The 17,125-nt window shown below is 35.7% G+C and overlaps 1 protein-coding gene across 3 annotated transcripts in view; it reads left to right on the top strand.

Annotated features, from left to right (window-relative positions):
• LOC136826299 (protein APCDD1-like) overlaps positions 1–17,125 on the top strand; it is a 205,208-nt gene that overhangs the window by 171,035 nt on the left and 17,048 nt on the right. For all 3 annotated transcript variants that reach the window (XM_067083527.1, XM_067083525.1, XM_067083526.1), the window contains 3 exons: positions 9,252–9,455; positions 10,773–10,857; positions 13,492–13,827. In XM_067083527.1, the coding sequence (XP_066939628.1) occupies positions 9,252–9,455; positions 10,773–10,857; positions 13,492–13,827 (625 nt within the window). The remainder of the gene's footprint in view (positions 1–9,251; positions 9,456–10,772; positions 10,858–13,491; positions 13,828–17,125) is intronic.

Raw genomic sequence — 17,125 nt, 5'->3', positions numbered from 1 at the left:
TAGAAAATGCTACATAAATCGAAGCAATAGGAACTGGAAAAAAAGCAACATCTGTAAAATGCAAAAGTACTTGCAAGACAGAGATCATTGGCGCAGATGTGTACGAAATTCAAAACACAGCTGATAAGTTGATATAAGAGACAGAATTCAAGGGAGTTTTTTCCACAAAGGGTTCATCCATGTTTCAGCAGGTAGATTATGGATGTAGCAGTAACTATCTTGTTTATAGAGGTATCTGGAGGCGGTTCAATCTTACGTAACACTTTCTTTGCTCTCTCTCTCTCTAGCACAATCACAGCTTCCGCAAAGACAGAATCACTGCAAAGCTTTTTCTCTGTAGCGAACGAAGCTAATCATCAATTAGAGGGAGTAACGAGGTGGTTCTGAGTTAACAAGACCACCTGCTGCGGCCAATGCCCAAGGACCAGTACTTGTAGAAAAACCAGGTAGCCTGGGGTACTTCAAGGAGAGTATCTCTCTCTCTCTCTCTCTCTCTCTCTCTCTCTCTCTCTCTCTCTCTCTCTCTCTCTCATTTCCTTGTTACCTCGATTTTTTATGTGATTTACTTGGCAAATCCATGTGCATATGAGTAAAGCTAAGGCTTTCCATTAAAATAGTGAATTTAAGGAATTCCTCTGCCTTCTTGGAGTAGCATAAAGAAATTCTGTATGGAAATCTGATGATGGTAAATATTGCCAAAAAATTACTAGTTTACCTAGTGAGGGTAAGAAAACTTGTTAGGCCCGAAAATTATAGAGCATCCTTTATCACTTTTAATATTAAATCATCCAGATCAACTCCACTTGAAGTAGACTCGCCATATATCAAAAGGTTAGATATTAGGTCAACAAAATGTTCCCGCTTAAAGTACTGTGATGCAGATACACGGAGTTTATTTTTATCCAAAGAAGATTGTTTTAGTGTTTTCTGGAAAGGAAAGTCTCTCTCTCTCTCTCTCTCTCTCTCTCTCTCTCTCTCTCTCTCTCTCTCTCTCTCTCTCTCTCTGAAACCACCTCCGTCACATCGATACATGCCCACTCTCTCATTTAACGAAGTAACGCAACTTTTTCCCGGCGTTCCGAAAAGAGCGTCGACGCCCATGTGAAGACATCGCCAAGCGCTCCGTCGAAGAATCGGCACCCGGCGTTAGACGTTTATTACTCTTTAATTGGTTTTCGAACTAAGTTAATGAGGCAGTTATGGCGTCTCGGACGTCGCTTGATAATGAGTGAGAACATAAAGCGTGGAAATATGCTGTGTTTAAAAGCCAGACAAAGTTAATACGAAAAGAAAAGTCAGGGAGAAACAGAAGGCAGGTTAACTTGGAGGGTGTTAAACATGGTTAGGATCGGCAGTTGCCAATAATTGATAGTGGGAGAGAGAGAGAGAGAGAGAGAGAGAGAGAGTGCGAGTGCGACCTCCTGCCTTTCAGTGAACATTCCTTCTTCCTTGTTTTGTTTAGAATTAAGTACTGGTATCACGAGTTTTCTTTGTTGTTATTCATCCTGTTACTACTTAAACGAATATTTTCTGATCCAGGCACTAAGGGGTAAAATGGAAGGATGAAATGTTCGTTCAGTAATTTGTTTCTGATAAATTTCTTGAAATTGATACACACACACACACACACACTCACAATACACGGACATACACACCACACACTCATGCACAAACACACACACACACACACATATATATATATATATATATATATATATATATATATATATATATATATATATATATATATATATATATATATATATATATATATGTATATACATATATACAGTATATATATACATATATATATAACTATTGTTATAAATCATTTATGCGACAAATTCATAATGCATAGTAATAATTTTATGAAATAATATATATATATACTGTATATATATATATATATATATATATATATATATATATATATATATATATATATATATATATATATAAAATCTCAAAGTACCTAAAATGTGTCTCTTAAATTTCAGCTCATATTACAGAAATATATATTTGCCGGATAATAAGGGAAATTTTGACATGGCATTAAATTTCTGCAGCTTCTTCTCATGGTTATCACTTTTAATTCAGTAGTGGGAAAATGAAAATATAACTTAGGTGTTGCTCTTTTTCAAGCAATCCCTTTCGAGTAACGTCACTTTTTTAGATAAATACCTTTATTTTTTATGTACGTTCTAGCATGTGTGTGTGTTAGTACTTGGTAAATAATTTATGTGACTTCTTTTTAATGAGTTTTCACCAAGGCAGTAATAAAGAAAACACATCACATTGTATTTGTTTATGTTCTTCATTTTTATGAATAAGGAACTTTTTTTATCCAGCAATATATATTTCTATAATACGAATTTAAATGTAAGGGACACATTTTAGTTACTTTGAGACGGGAGGTGGCGAATGAAAACATAACCAGTAGCATTAACAGACAAGTAAAGAAAAAGACACAGAGAATTAATGAACAACTATGAAAAAAAAAATAGCAAAGAAAATCAAATATGATACAAAATAACAAATAACTTGAGTTACAATTTAGACTAGATAAGACAGCCGAGGGACTGCCACTTTGCTTATATCACTACTTAGTTATTATTATTATTATTATTATTATTATTATTATTATTATTATTATTATTATTATTATTATTATTATTAAACGAAAATAATATAATATGATGAAAACTATATGAAATATATCAACATCTCAATAACTTAATTACATAGTATGCAAAGCATACCAAAAGGAGCTCGAAAAAGAGAGAGAGACAAAGAGGGAGAGAGAGAGAGAGAGGGGGGGGGAGGGGGGGTTATGAAATAACAAGTTGAACTTTCAGATGCGGTAAAAACGTGATACCAGAATGAACCCCTTTCTGTGTTTAACCGCATCTCTTATTTTCCCACCGGACCGTTGTTCGGGTTTCTGCCTCTCGTCCGCCAATGTGTTAATGAAGGTGATATCCTTACCAGCGATACCCAACTGCAAAGAAGTCCTGGTGGGATCTAATAAGTGTCTGTTCGTTGAAAATATGCGCATAGTTCTGCTTATTGCAAGATTGAGTACATTTACGATTAATAAAAATCGTGCCTTAAGCATTCTTTTTATTAGTGTTGTCCCTTTCAAAATGGTTAGGAAACTTTCTAAAAATTTCATGACTGTTTTCATATATTATTATATTACAAATATTCTATATATATATATATATATATATATATATATATATATATATATATATATATATATATATTTACATTTATATATATATATGTGTATATATATATGTACATATATATATATATATATATATATATATATATATATATATATATATATATATATATATATACATACATATGCTTAATTGTCCCTAAATAGCGCGTGACAATATATTCAGCCAAGGCCACAGGAAAAATAAAAGAAGAAGTACCAAGCGCTTTCGTGTTGAAATAACACGAAAGTATCTAGAAGGAAACAGGAAAGTTTACTTGTGTTTTTTGGATCTTGAAAAGGCGTATGACAGGGTACCAAGAAGAGTAGTCTGTTGGTGTTTGAGAAAGAGGGGAGTACCAGAGAAGTTGGTAAGGTTAGTGAAGATGATGTATGAGGGTGCAAGAACTACTGCACAAACAAAATATGGGGAGACTGAGACATTCCCTGCGGAGGTGGGCCTCCATCTGGGATCAGCTCTGAGTCCATTCTTGTTCCTCGTCGTTATAGATACACTGACATCAGAATAAAGGAACAACGATGAACGGTGAGATCTGTTGTTTGCTGACGATTTATTCCTTATAGCAGACACAGAAGAAGAACTGCAAGAAAGGTTTTTAGCATGGAAAGGAACCCTAGAAAGGAAAGGACAAGTGGAAGATGGTACAGTGCCAAAGCAGAACAATGAGTTTAACTATTTGGGATCAATGATAACAGAAAAACGAGGTGGTGAGAAAGCAGTGAGACAGAGAGTGAACGAAGCATGGCGAAAATAAAGAGAAGTAACTGGAGTCGCCTTAGACAAGAAAATGCCATTAAAGCACAAAATGAAGATTTATAAGACAGTTATCAAGCCTGTACTATTATGTTTGGCAGAAACCTGGTCACTTAAGAGGAAAGAGGAGGGACTGTTGGAAAGAACCGAGATGAGGATGGTGAGATGGATTGCTGGAATATCACTACTGGAAAGGAGGGGCACTTAAGAGGAAAGATGAGGGACTGCTGGAAAGAACCGAGATGAGGATGGTGAGATGGATTGCTGGAATATCACTACTGGAAAGGAGGGGCACTTAAGAGGAAAGAGGAGGGACTGCTGGAAAGAACCGAGATGAGGATGGTGAGATGGATTGCTGGAATATCACTACTGGAAAGGAGGGCCACTTAAGAGGAAAGAGGAGGGACTGCTGGAAAGAACCGAGATGAGGATGGTGAGATGGATTGCTGGAATATCACTACTGGAAAGGAGGGGCACTTAAGAGGAAAGAGGAGGGACTGCTGGAAAGAACCGAGATGAGGATGGTGAGATGGATTGCTGGAATATCACTACTGGAAAGGAGGGCCACTTAAGAGGAAAGAGGAGGGACTGCTGGAAAGAACCGAGATGAGGATGGTGAGATGGATTGCTGGAATATCACTACTGGGAAGGAGGGGCACTTATGAGGAAAGAGGAGAGACTGCTGGAAAGAACCGAGATGAGGATGGTGAGATGGATTGCTGGAATATCACTACTGGAAAGGAGGGAGAGTCAAGATATAAGAAGAATGTATATGTAATGTAAAGTAGAAGGCTAGGTAAGCTCGTTTGAGATACTATGGCCAGGTAATAAGAGGAGAGGAGGTGGAACCAATCAAGAGAGCTAAGAACATGCCAGTGATGGGGAGGAGGAGTGTGGGGTGTCAGCGGATCAGATGGATGGATATAGTGAGGAGGGATATGGGTGAGGTGGGACTGGGGGAAGAAGATGCTAGGAATAGAAACAGATGGAGAAAGTTGACTCGAGCAGCCGACCCAGATATACAGTGGGACTAATAAGGTCGAAAGAAGAAGACTCCTTTTATTTTTCCTGTGGCCTTGGCTGAATATATATATATATATATATATATATATATATATATATATATATATATATATATATATATATATATATATATATATATATATATGTACATAATTATATATATATATATTGTTACGAAGTGATCAAGCACCTGGTTATTACACAAATAGGCTAACAAATCTGTTGTGCAAATGATAATACCAAAAGTTACCTCATATCGACCAGATGCTTGAAACCTCATAACAAAGAGTCGACTGAATATCTAAAGGTACAATGATACCATAAACTTACTTATCACTGGAGAAAATCAATGTAACTTTATCAAGTTATGGATGAGGTAACAATTATTAAGTTATATCCAGATTAGTGGAATATGGGTTTCACTTCAACCAGCACTGTAGCTGTCACTCTGGTTCTATTTTACCTAGATAAGTGTCAGGTGAACAAACAGATACATCACTTACCTTGTACACACTCATTAATGTCTGTAAGTACTGGTAATCAAAATGAAACGCTATGTTTTAAAAACTTTAAACAAACAGGTTTATTTCTAAGTTCAAAAGTTATATGTAAAGTTCACAATCTCAAAAGATTTATCATTAATTGACAACAGTGTAAGATTTAAGTATCTCTTAATCAAGTTTAATTCACAAAACTTTAATTTATCAAGAAAACAATCTGGTTAGGTAAAAATCAAACTATTAACTATCACTTAAGTGCCAAACATTTACCTGATTTAACAATTACAAACAATCACCAAAGTATTACTGATTGGAATCCACATAGCATTCTCTAAAATCTCTATAACAGTTAGGCACTAATAAAATATTAAGAAATCACCAGCAAAACACAGTAACAATAAAATCACAATAATATGATAGCACAAACATATAAGAATGCGTTATGCAAAAAATGAAAATACCACAATCACCAATAATGTGCTTAAAAATTATATCAATCTTTCACAAACTTTTACTTATGAAAGAAAAGTCAAACTCACGTCTTTCTAAGACTTATTCAAACACAACAGTTCTCTTTTACCAAGAATATCCCTTAACAAAACTCAACATTCACCACATTACCTTTTGTAAACATTAGACCAATATATATCTCCTCTTCAACACTTGCACAAAATAATATTCCTGATCACCCTCTACAAAATTAACACACTCCTGGGGTGAGTTTAACAAAGCTTTATAACAGATATTTTCTGTTATTCCCATATATATAATGGGACTATCGAGAGAGAGAGAGAGAGAGAGAGAGAGAGAGAGAGAGAGAGAGGCAGATATGTTTCTCTCAGAACCCTTTCTAGCCAACTACTGATGTCTTTTAGAAGACACTGGTTTTTAAGTCTTGTAGGCCAAGAATACACATAGGGTGTTCACAGAGAATACACATGTATGAATACACCTACACACACGTATACAGGGTATACCGGTACACACGATTGGGCTTCAAAGCGAAACCAATCTTATCTCTCATGATGGACACTTCCTGTCCAGGGCTACAAAATCTTTTGTCAGCCTGACCAGCTGGGTAAACAAATAAAGACGCTTTTAGACCAATGCGACACCACTCATCTGCTGTTCCTCTTTCTCTCTTTCTCAGATTACGAACAGAATAGGCATAGACAGAGTTAATAATGACGGAATAAACATAGAGTGATAAAGATATAAAAGTTAGCTCGCCGACTGGGTGACAGCTCGTCATGATAACACAAGTAAATGCTTTTTCCTTAAACACCTGATCAAACATGGAAGCTAGCCTTTATTCTCTCTCTCGGCAGACAGGATGTGGCGATCTGATAAGCATTTCAAAATACAATTTCAAAAGATTAAACAAAAAGGGAAAAATATCCCACAGAATCATAAGTTTACATAACGCACAACATATCTATGAGAAAAGACATTTTAAAATCACGTCTTCACAACAAATGACGAATCTAGCAAGCAAAAAATCAAAAAAATTTCACAGAGACATTATAAACAATTACAAAATGGTTATAAATATTATATCACCTTATAATAATATATATATATGTGTGTGTGTACATGTTTATATATAAATATATATGTATATATATATATATATATATATATATATATATATATATATATATATATATATATATATATATATATATATATATATATATATATATATATATATATATATATATGAATTTCCCTTCAGTGTTTATTCCAGATTACGTGAATTTGATATCAAACGGTATTTGCATCTTAATATTTGTGAATATAAAAAAGTGATGTCCTCAGGAGCGATATCCGACTGCAAATAAGTCTTGGTGGGATCTGATGAGGTTCTTTTAAAAATAAGCGACTTGTGATTATTAGAAGATTAAATGTGATTGGGATAGATTATAACAATCATTTGTCATTCTTTTACAATACCCCAGTAATCAGAATATTTATGTCTTCAAATTTATGACACAGTATAAGTATTTCTTGACTCTCTTCAAAGTGACAGAGGCAGATACAGATGTGACACTTCTTCTTAACAAAAATATAAAATAAATTATTAATAACTTCTCTATCTCTTCCATATATATATATATATATATATATATATATATATATATATATATATATATATATATATATATATATATATATATATATATAGACATAATGGAGCTGTGGAAATGCATTCTGTTTTCTATCCATTTATTAAAAGCCGACGTTTCGTATTACTTGATACATTTTCCAGGCTGATATAGCTATTAAAATAATAAACAGGCACTGGCCACCCTTGAATCTATAATGATCAAATTGACTGTCCCTACCCTCAATCACCAATCAGCATCAACCCAACTGTTCATTGCATAGTTTGCTCTTGTTTTTAGCCTCTGTGTCTGTGCTCCCCCCACGCCCTCTCGCTCTCCCCCTCCTGTTCTGCATTTCTTGTTAGCCTGGGTAGGTGTTTTGTGCTTCCTGCCTTTGCTTTTGGTTTTTTCCCCTTGTTCTGTTTTTTAACTGCTAATGTGGTATAAATAAGAATGTAATGTGTATATCTCTTATCTTTTATACGCAAATACTGTTTATTTTAATCGCTATTTCAGCCTGGAAAATGTATCAAGCGATACGAAACGTCAACTTCATAATAAATGGATAGAAAACAGAATGCCTTTCCATACCTCCATTATGTCTACTGTCTGAGTGTCTGCTCCCGCCTTCGTATATATATATATATATATATATATATATATATATATATATATATATATATATATATATATATATATATATATATATATATATATATTTATATAAATATGTATATATATAAATGTACATGTATAATATATATTTATATTATATAACCTGTTAAACCAATGTAGGTCTCCTTAATATGAATATAAAAATAACCTGCTAAAACCTTCTTGGTTTCTTCAGATATATATAAAATAATCTGTTGAACGGTATTTACACTCTTGTCGGTCTATTCATCATAAATATAGAACTGATAATTAAATCATTCTCAGTCTCCTCAACTTATAAAGTAAGCTGTTAAACCCAGGAAATGAATATAGAAAAAATCTTTAAATGATTTCAGGTGTCCTCAACGTAAGTAAAAAGTCTAGAACCTAAATATAAAATACTTCTGTAAACCCTTTTCTGTCTCCTCAGCATAGATATAAAACAAAATGTTCAGTTTTTCTCGGTACTCCACAGCATGAGTAAAAAAATAAACAGCATTGGGCTTTGGAAAATAGAAGTTGGGAGAGAAATCTTATAGTTTGGACGTGGAAAGGATAGAGTTCAGTCACGTGACTTCAGTTCAATTTAAATTATCTTGTTCCGTTAACAGGTAATTCTTCGCGATAGGAGAAACTAAAAGTATTTTAGAGACCTAAAGAATGGAGAGAGAAAAAGAAAACGAAGTTCAGTAGATCAAACAATAGAGAAGACTCTTCTCCTAATCCGTTGAGAGTTTTGTGGTTTTCTCCATAATATAAAAATCTCTAGAAGGATATATAATCCCCCCAGCAGTTTTAGCATATGACGCAGGCTACACAGCGAAGCTGTTCTTGAAAAGTTCAATAAGGAAGTGCCCCTTTACCCTACGTAGACTTACCCATAACATCGTTTTTAAGAATCAGAGAAAAAGAATCCCTAGAAAAGGAATCCGAGACGGTGGTCTAATTTGCATGTTTATATCTTTCAGCTGCGAGTCCCGCCCGGGTCCCCGCTACGTCCTGAGGTCCTACAGCTTCCACCGCGACAGCACCTTCCAGCTGGCACTCCACTTCTACAGGGACCCCTCTTGTGCCCACCCTGTCCACACCCTCTCCGCCCACGGCCACATAACTATGGGGCGCCCGTCCTGGGTCACACCGGGAGGAACGGAAGCAGAGTACACGCTGACGAAGTAAGGAGTTGCTGTTGTTGAATGTTACGGTGTGGTGTCAGTTTCATCAGAATTGCTTATTGCAACTGCAGTATTATCTCTTTCGATAACGACGCCTTCTGTTAACTGTTTAGCAGTAGCAGTAGGGCAGTGCGTCTATCAGGCTCTGCGTTTTTCAGCTACCATTAATGGATAATTAATTGACGTATTTTCTCATTAGTAAACATCCTAGCTCTTTCACATTTTAGTGATCGATTCTGTGAGCATTCATTTTTTTCTTCACCATTTCCATTGTAAGATCTACGATCCTCTATCGTTCCTTTCACCTTGCAAATTAACATTGCAGAATAAACAGTAGCTGGGCATTGTTCAGTGCTGACAACATTATTAAAAACGCCGGAACAAAGTGAGGCATGAATTCTGTTCATCTGTTGAACATTAGCGTAGTCTACAGGTCAACCAAACACCTCTTGAAGCCTCTCTCAAATTTTTCTAATTTCTGAGTTGAAATATTCATAAAGATACAATATTTATCAATTGTAGAATTACTTACTTGGTAGGTTGTGTTTACATAAAATCGACAAGAAATTTATGTAGTCAAGAATTTTATTTTTTTATATTTGCGAAATGCAGCTGCGATGTTTAGAGAGCTCGTTTTCAAGATAGCTTTCACTATACACACCATCAGACGTGCACGCACACGTAAACACACACACATATTTCTATATCCTTGAAACATTACCTGTGCATTATTATTTTTAAAGAGATCCTAGTCACTTCCCACTCAAGGAACGTTATCAAACATGTTTAAAATACCTAGACAATACTCCAGCTAGTCACTTTCCCTCAGCTGTCATCATTCCACTCGAGAATCTAACATAAAACTAACTTCAGAAGTAAAAAAAAAAGAAATTCGAGATCAATTTATCTCATTTTTAACAATGATCAGATCATATTCTATTAATAATTTTCCCATAGTTCACAGATAATAATGACTAAATGCCATATTATTTAATCTGTTCGTATTTATGCCTGTTTCTCCTTAGTGCTCGTCAGAAAATATTTACCGCACTCGTCCATTCTTTATTTACGTCAAGTTTATTTTTTACTATGATTTCATGTATATTTCAACATCCTAAGTGTATATAACTCACATCAATTAGTTCAAACCATCCCAGTTAAAATGACAGGTGACAATCGACCCATGATTTTATAGTTGTAAGGATATCCAACCCACATTTTAAATCCAACCTCATCGTTTTGCACGTCTCATCATTCCTTCAAATCATTTTAAAAATCACGTAATATCTTCTTCTGTTTCTCTTCCTATCTCCGCAGGGTCGAAGTCATAGCCCACTCGCACAGAGACGCGGCCTTGATAGCAGCCCAGGTCAACGCCACCTGTCCCGGGAAAGTGAACAAGGTAGGGAATATTCAGAGATAAAGAGTTGGGACTGATGGATGGACTCTCGAATTGTCTCTTGAGGTTCTTGAGAATTGATAAGGAGAATAATGCTACTTGTTTTGTGCTTCTGTCTGTGGGGATGTTTAGTTACAATATAGTAATAATCAAAATAATGGCAATAATACTATTAGGCAAGAAAATCATCATTTTTGGGAATTGTAAGTTCATGGTTTGTGATTAAAGCATTGAATTATTATTATTATTATTATTATTATTATTATTATTATTATTAGGCAATAATAATCTTAGGCAAGAAAATCATCATTTTTGGGAATTTTAAGTTCATGGTTTGTGATTAAAGCATTAAATTATTATTATTATTATTATTATTATTATTATTATTATTATTATTATTATTATTATTATTAATATAATCTTATCATCATTTTGGGAATTTTAAGTTCATGGTTTGTATTAAAGCATTAAATTATTATTATTATTATTATTATTATTATTATTATTATTATTATTATTATTATTATTATTATGGAAAAAGTTCCTCGTTGGACGAGTCGGTAGAGTTCTCGGATAGCACTGCTAGGCCCGAGTTCGAGTCTCCGACCGACCAATGAAGAATTAGAGGAATTTATTTCTCGTGATAGAAATTCACTTCTCGGTATAATGTGGTTCGGATTCCACAATAAGCTGCTGTAGGTTCCGTTGCTAGGTAACCAAATGGTTCTTAGCCACGTAAAATAGGTCTAATTCATCGGGCCAGCCCTAGGAGAGCTGTTAATCAGCTCAGTGGTCTGGTTAAACTAAGGCGTACTTAACTAATGGAAAAACTCCTTAACTAGGCTTAAATGAAATTGAACAAAAGTCCTTCAGAGGCCTTACAGAAGTTAATTGGGTCTAACCCGTTCTTTTTACTTTCACAGTCAGTAATTTTCTCCAATTCTCGCCATTACTAAATAGTGTCTCACTTCCAATTAGCTGAGCGGTTGGATCTCTTCCAGCCTAGCATTTCCCCACAGAATTTTTTGATGATCAAACCTTTTCAGTGACAAATGCATAATATTGACTGTTAATTTCTGTAGAAAATGAACAACACCTGACATGGCCTTTTGTTTCTATGGCTTCCCAGTGAATAAGCATAAAGCATTTATTACTTAACTGAGAGAAAATGTGGAGCTGAATTTCACTGGCGACGTTCCAAAACAGTCCACGAGGCTGCTTTGGAAAGTTATCAGTGGAGGCTACCTCTAAAAGAACATACAATGAGAATTTCATTGAATTCAGCGTTTGAATTTTCATTAAAAAAGAAGTTTTCAGGAAAAATTATTAAATAATTGTAACCTTAACTGACTGCAAAATATATAAGTAGCGCTTGACAAGAAAAATTGTCTCCATTAAAGTTCTCGTTTCAAAAACGAGGGCTTGGAAGTAACTAACACCTTGCCTTCATACTAGAATCTGCTTCTGACATGCTTGGAACCTTATTCCATCTAAGAGCCAATAAATCTTTGAAACTTACAAAATCTTGCTTGCTAGGCAGTGAAATTCCAGCCTCAGAAGCCCCGTCACTTTTTTCTATGTATATAAAATTTTTCTAAAAAAAAAAGTTTGAAACAGTATTCCAGAGCATTAAATAATTCTCGTTTTTCGTAGTGTTTTGTTTTAAATGCGCCTAAAGCCCCTGATTCAAAAGATTTACAGCTTTCTTTCTTATGAACTTAAACCCTTGCTGTCGACAAATTTAAAACCGTACTTCACAAAGATATCGGTTCTTGATTCCAAAATACTGAAAACCTTACTTTCAGAATTTTTAAAAGCTTGCTTCCAAAGAATTTAAGATAATTCCAAAATTTTGCTTTAAAATTTTCTGAAGTCTTAATTTCAAAGCATTTAAAGTCTCATAGCCAAAACACCTAGAGTTTTGCTTTATTCAAAACTCACTTATAAAGCATTTATGGCGTCACTCCCAAAAAATTTCATTATTTAATTTCTTTAAACCTCACTTACAAAGCACTGAAAGATCCACTTCCAAGGTATTTAAAGCTAAATTTCCAAAAACTTAAAACTTTGTCTCCAAAATAAGTGAAACTATTATACAAAACTTAAAAATTGCTACTATAATCCAGATTATTTTACTTCCTAAAACATTTAAAACTTTCGCCCAAGAGAATTTAAAACCTTGCTCCCAAACTGTTTATTGTTGTCTTCAAAATCATATAGTCTCGTTACCAGAGCATTAGAATGGCTTCCAAACCATTTAAGACACCATGTACAGAGTGATATCTTCAAACTCTGCTTCCAATAACAGGTAAAAGAAAGTAAAAGGGTAGACCATTACTTTGGAGTAAACACTGGTGTTGCTTCTGGGAAGGCGTCAATAACCCAGATGCTGTGACGCCGGTTTTAATAGCCACAAATCAGTCAATTACTTCTGGGAACATATTCTTTAGACATAACGTGGAATAGAACAGAGCAGTCGTCATGTCGAGAGAAACAGGAATATTGGTCTAGAAGTGAGGAGCACAGGAACAAGAAATGAAATACAGACAAGAGTAGGTAACAGGTGTGTTGTTTAATGATAATGCATGCAGCAGAAGTAACATTTTTATATCTGTTTGTATCTCTTTGCATCCACAGCCCTGGAAGCCCCACAGGCCTCACACGGTACTGGCCTACATGGAAACAACCAACGACGTCGCCCAGGACGAAGACTGCACCAGGGGCCTTGGAGGGGCGTGGCATGAGCTCCAGCTCTTGAGGGTCGAGGAGACGAGACTCTCAAAGCTCTCCGCTTCTTCTTCTTCTTCTTCCTCGAGTTCCTCCTCAGCTTCTTCTTCCTCTTCATCCTCCTCCCCCACCGTTACTTCAGGGGCCAAGAGAGAGCTGTTCCTCGGGGATCTCCATACGGATGTCAACAAGCAGGACCTCTACCGTCCTACAGGATACCAGACGCCTCTCGTCAATGCTAAACACGTAAAGCCGATTTTTCATTTCTAAGTTTTCCTCTTTCATTCATGAAACTGTTGTTTTTGTAGTGTTTAATGTCAAGAGCGTTCTTTTATGTGCTTGTGCGTGCGTGCATGTTAATGCATTCTTTTCTGCCTGTTCGCAGATCTGAAGTTACCTTCTGTGTTTGGTAATGATTTATGATTAAGGGTACCATTCATAACTGTATTTTATTTTATTCTTAGGTTTGTTAATGAAATGTTGGGTCTACGTCACTAAATTACAAACGTTCCAGGAGTTAGTAAGCCCAGTATGTTTAAAATAAAATATCAAATGTTTAAAAGAAAATATAAAACTCTCTCTCTCTCTCTCTCTCTCTCTCTCTCTCTCTCTCTCTCTCTCTACTTTAATGAAATGGGTGGCGCCATCTGGCATTCTGGCTTTTCCAGCCTTGGAACCGTTTGTTTTGACACAGAACGCTTCGGAATATGCACAATCTGTTGCGTAAAATAAATTATATGTATTGGTTATGTCTTCGCTTTCCCTGTCTAGCATATTTGAATTTTCTTCGAAATGAATTTCATATTTTTCCTTCCTGGTAGAGATGGCTGTAGGTATAATGTAAACGGCACAAGACGGCATATGTTGGTCTATTTTTTTTTTCTTAGGCACTTTAACCTTCTCTCTCTCTCTCTCTCTCTCTCTCTCTCTCTCTCTCTCTCTCTCTCTCTCTCTCTCTCTCTCTCTGCGTTGATGTGATGCCAAAACAAGATTAAAGTCAGTAAGTCAACAGATGAAATAGAAAATACAAAACTTCTACTCGAGAAATAGTGGGTCACTGAAACAAATCGAAGCATTATTTCTTCTGAAATTTATCACTGGACTAGAAATCTCCGAGTTATTAATAGATTAATTTATAGAGAAAATATTCAGTAAATTAGCCAGCTTTCATGTTCTCAGTTTGATTTATAGTTATAGATTGTTTTACAGGAAATTTGTGGTATTTCGAAAGTTGACTTTCCAGCAATCTTTGGTTTTCGGGCTAAGGAAAATGTACAGACATCCATGGAAACATCATTTACTGTATAATTTCATTATATGCACAGAGAATATACTAGACTATCCATGAAGAAATGAAGGATCAAATTAAAGAAGTAAAGTTCATTATTAGATTTATAATAAAAGTGCATCAACTGATAGACCTATAATCATCATCATTATTAGATGTTGGGTGGGACGTGTCCCTGTTTGCTCCCTGTCGGCTGACTGTTGACTTTAGCCCCGTTCGGTACACAACAAGACCCGGAGACGTGTCTTGGCTTATTGTCTCGAAGTCCACCTCCAATATTGTTCCAGAAACACCACTTTATTTTCTTGATGGAGGCCGTCTGCACTCTCTCTCTCTCTCTCTCTCTCTCTCTCTCTCTCTCTCTCTCTCTCTTTATTTATATGATTTGTTTCTTTCTTCCCAATAAGATGATACTGTTAGCAGAGTATCTGACCCACCATCAGCCTAAACACATTTCGTCACAGCCTGCGCGCTAAGAGCTCTTTCATGAGGGATCATCACTTTTTCTTTCATTTCACTGGCCCAAACCATTGATACTCCAAATTTATATAAAGAGAAGAAAATAACCACATAAGCTTATTTTATATTTTTTTCTGCCAAGTCAGATATTCATTTCCAAACTTATTTTATATTTTTTTCTGCAAAGTCAGTTATTCATTTCTTCAAAAACTAGAAGCAAAAAATCTCAGCTGTGTCCTTTCATTGGTATGCATGTTGCAGGATATAGCTCTCTCTCTCTCTCTCTCTCTCTCTCTCTCTCTCTCTCTCTCTCTCTCTCTCTCTCTGTAACAGGCATAACACGGATATCAACAAAAATCACACCATTCCTTTCTTTATATTCTTCCTAATAATTTCAAGATTCAAGAAAACATTCATGCTATAGTCACTTTTCGAATAAACATTTCACTTTCATGTAATTTCATACAATTGTATATCATCTTCACCTCATTCCACCGTAGTCTCATAGCATACACATAACGGTTATTGTCTGCGGAGCCGTTTTTTATACCAAGATAACGAACGTTCAGCTTCCCCTGTAACTCTGAGCCGAGTTGACAGCGGGATTTCAAAGACACGGAAACCATCTCGCCTTACAAGATTATTTGCGGCTATTTCTTCTTTTTATCTTACGAAATATTTGGCACTGCTGTAAGGACGCCTATGGCTGATCTAGCGGTAGTTACTAATCTCACAACATGGAAATGACATCCGTTAACAAGAGCTCTCTTCGGAGAGAGAGAGAGAGAGAGAGAGAGAGAGAGAGAGAGAGAGACTAGGACTAGTTATCGGCTCTAAGGATTTCCAATAACCATGTAGCTAACCATTGCCTTGTCTTCCTTTGGCTTCTTTCTTTGGCGTCGTGGAATCCTTTCTAGAATAAATCCCGGCCGGGGATTAGTCGTCCCCACAACACGGCCTCCCGGACAATGGCCCCTCTAATAATAATGTCATCCGGGAAATATTATGAGCAGGACTTAATCCCCTCGGGCGGGAAAGCCTTTCCCAGGTGCCCTGGAGGACGGGAGCCATCTTCCGTTCCCGTTTCTTCTCGGTCGCAATCCTTTCCCCCAATTACTGTCATTGTTTAACATCGAGCATAAGCGGATTCCATTGCTACGGTTATTGGGTCTACCAGTAGGCGTACACTTTTTTTTAACCTGTGTTTCTGGGAGAGTTTATTGCGGGTGTGTGCGCTTGTTTGTGTGTGTGTGTGTGTGCGTATGTGTGGGTTGGAGGCGTATATGGAGAACACAGAGGTATTATCAGCGCAGACGCATCGTTAAACCCCATGTTACCAAAGAGTTTCAATAAACATAAGATGACATATTTCCGACAAATGGAAAGAATTCAGAAGAGGTTACCTGTAGTTGTTTTCTATTATTAATTATTATAATACTAAGGAAAATTATAAACCGAAAAAAGTTCTGGTATCATTTGATTTGTCAAAAAGAAAGTTTACGTGATTTACATGATGATCATGCCCCAGTGTTCCAACATTAGAAATATATAAATACAAATTAATTGCAAGTTAATATGGGGGGTAACATTTGATTTCTTTTAAACACAATGTTGGAGCAAAAATACTCAGATAGGTGGTAACAAAACACTGCAGATTAGAGAGTTGATAAATGAGAAGTCATTTGATATACTACCTGCAGACGAAACGTGGCTTAATGATGACGCCCTTTCTCATACTTTCTGTCATTTTCCGAGAGAGAGTAGGCTTGGACCTTTTGTTCTTAACAGATGTTCTCA

The sequence above is a fragment of the Macrobrachium rosenbergii genome, chromosome 40 (genome assembly GCF_040412425.1).
Source record: "Macrobrachium rosenbergii isolate ZJJX-2024 chromosome 40, ASM4041242v1, whole genome shotgun sequence".
NCBI classification, from domain to species: domain Eukaryota; kingdom Metazoa; phylum Arthropoda; class Malacostraca; order Decapoda; family Palaemonidae; genus Macrobrachium; species Macrobrachium rosenbergii.
This window is presented reverse-complemented; position numbering and strand designations above follow the sequence as displayed.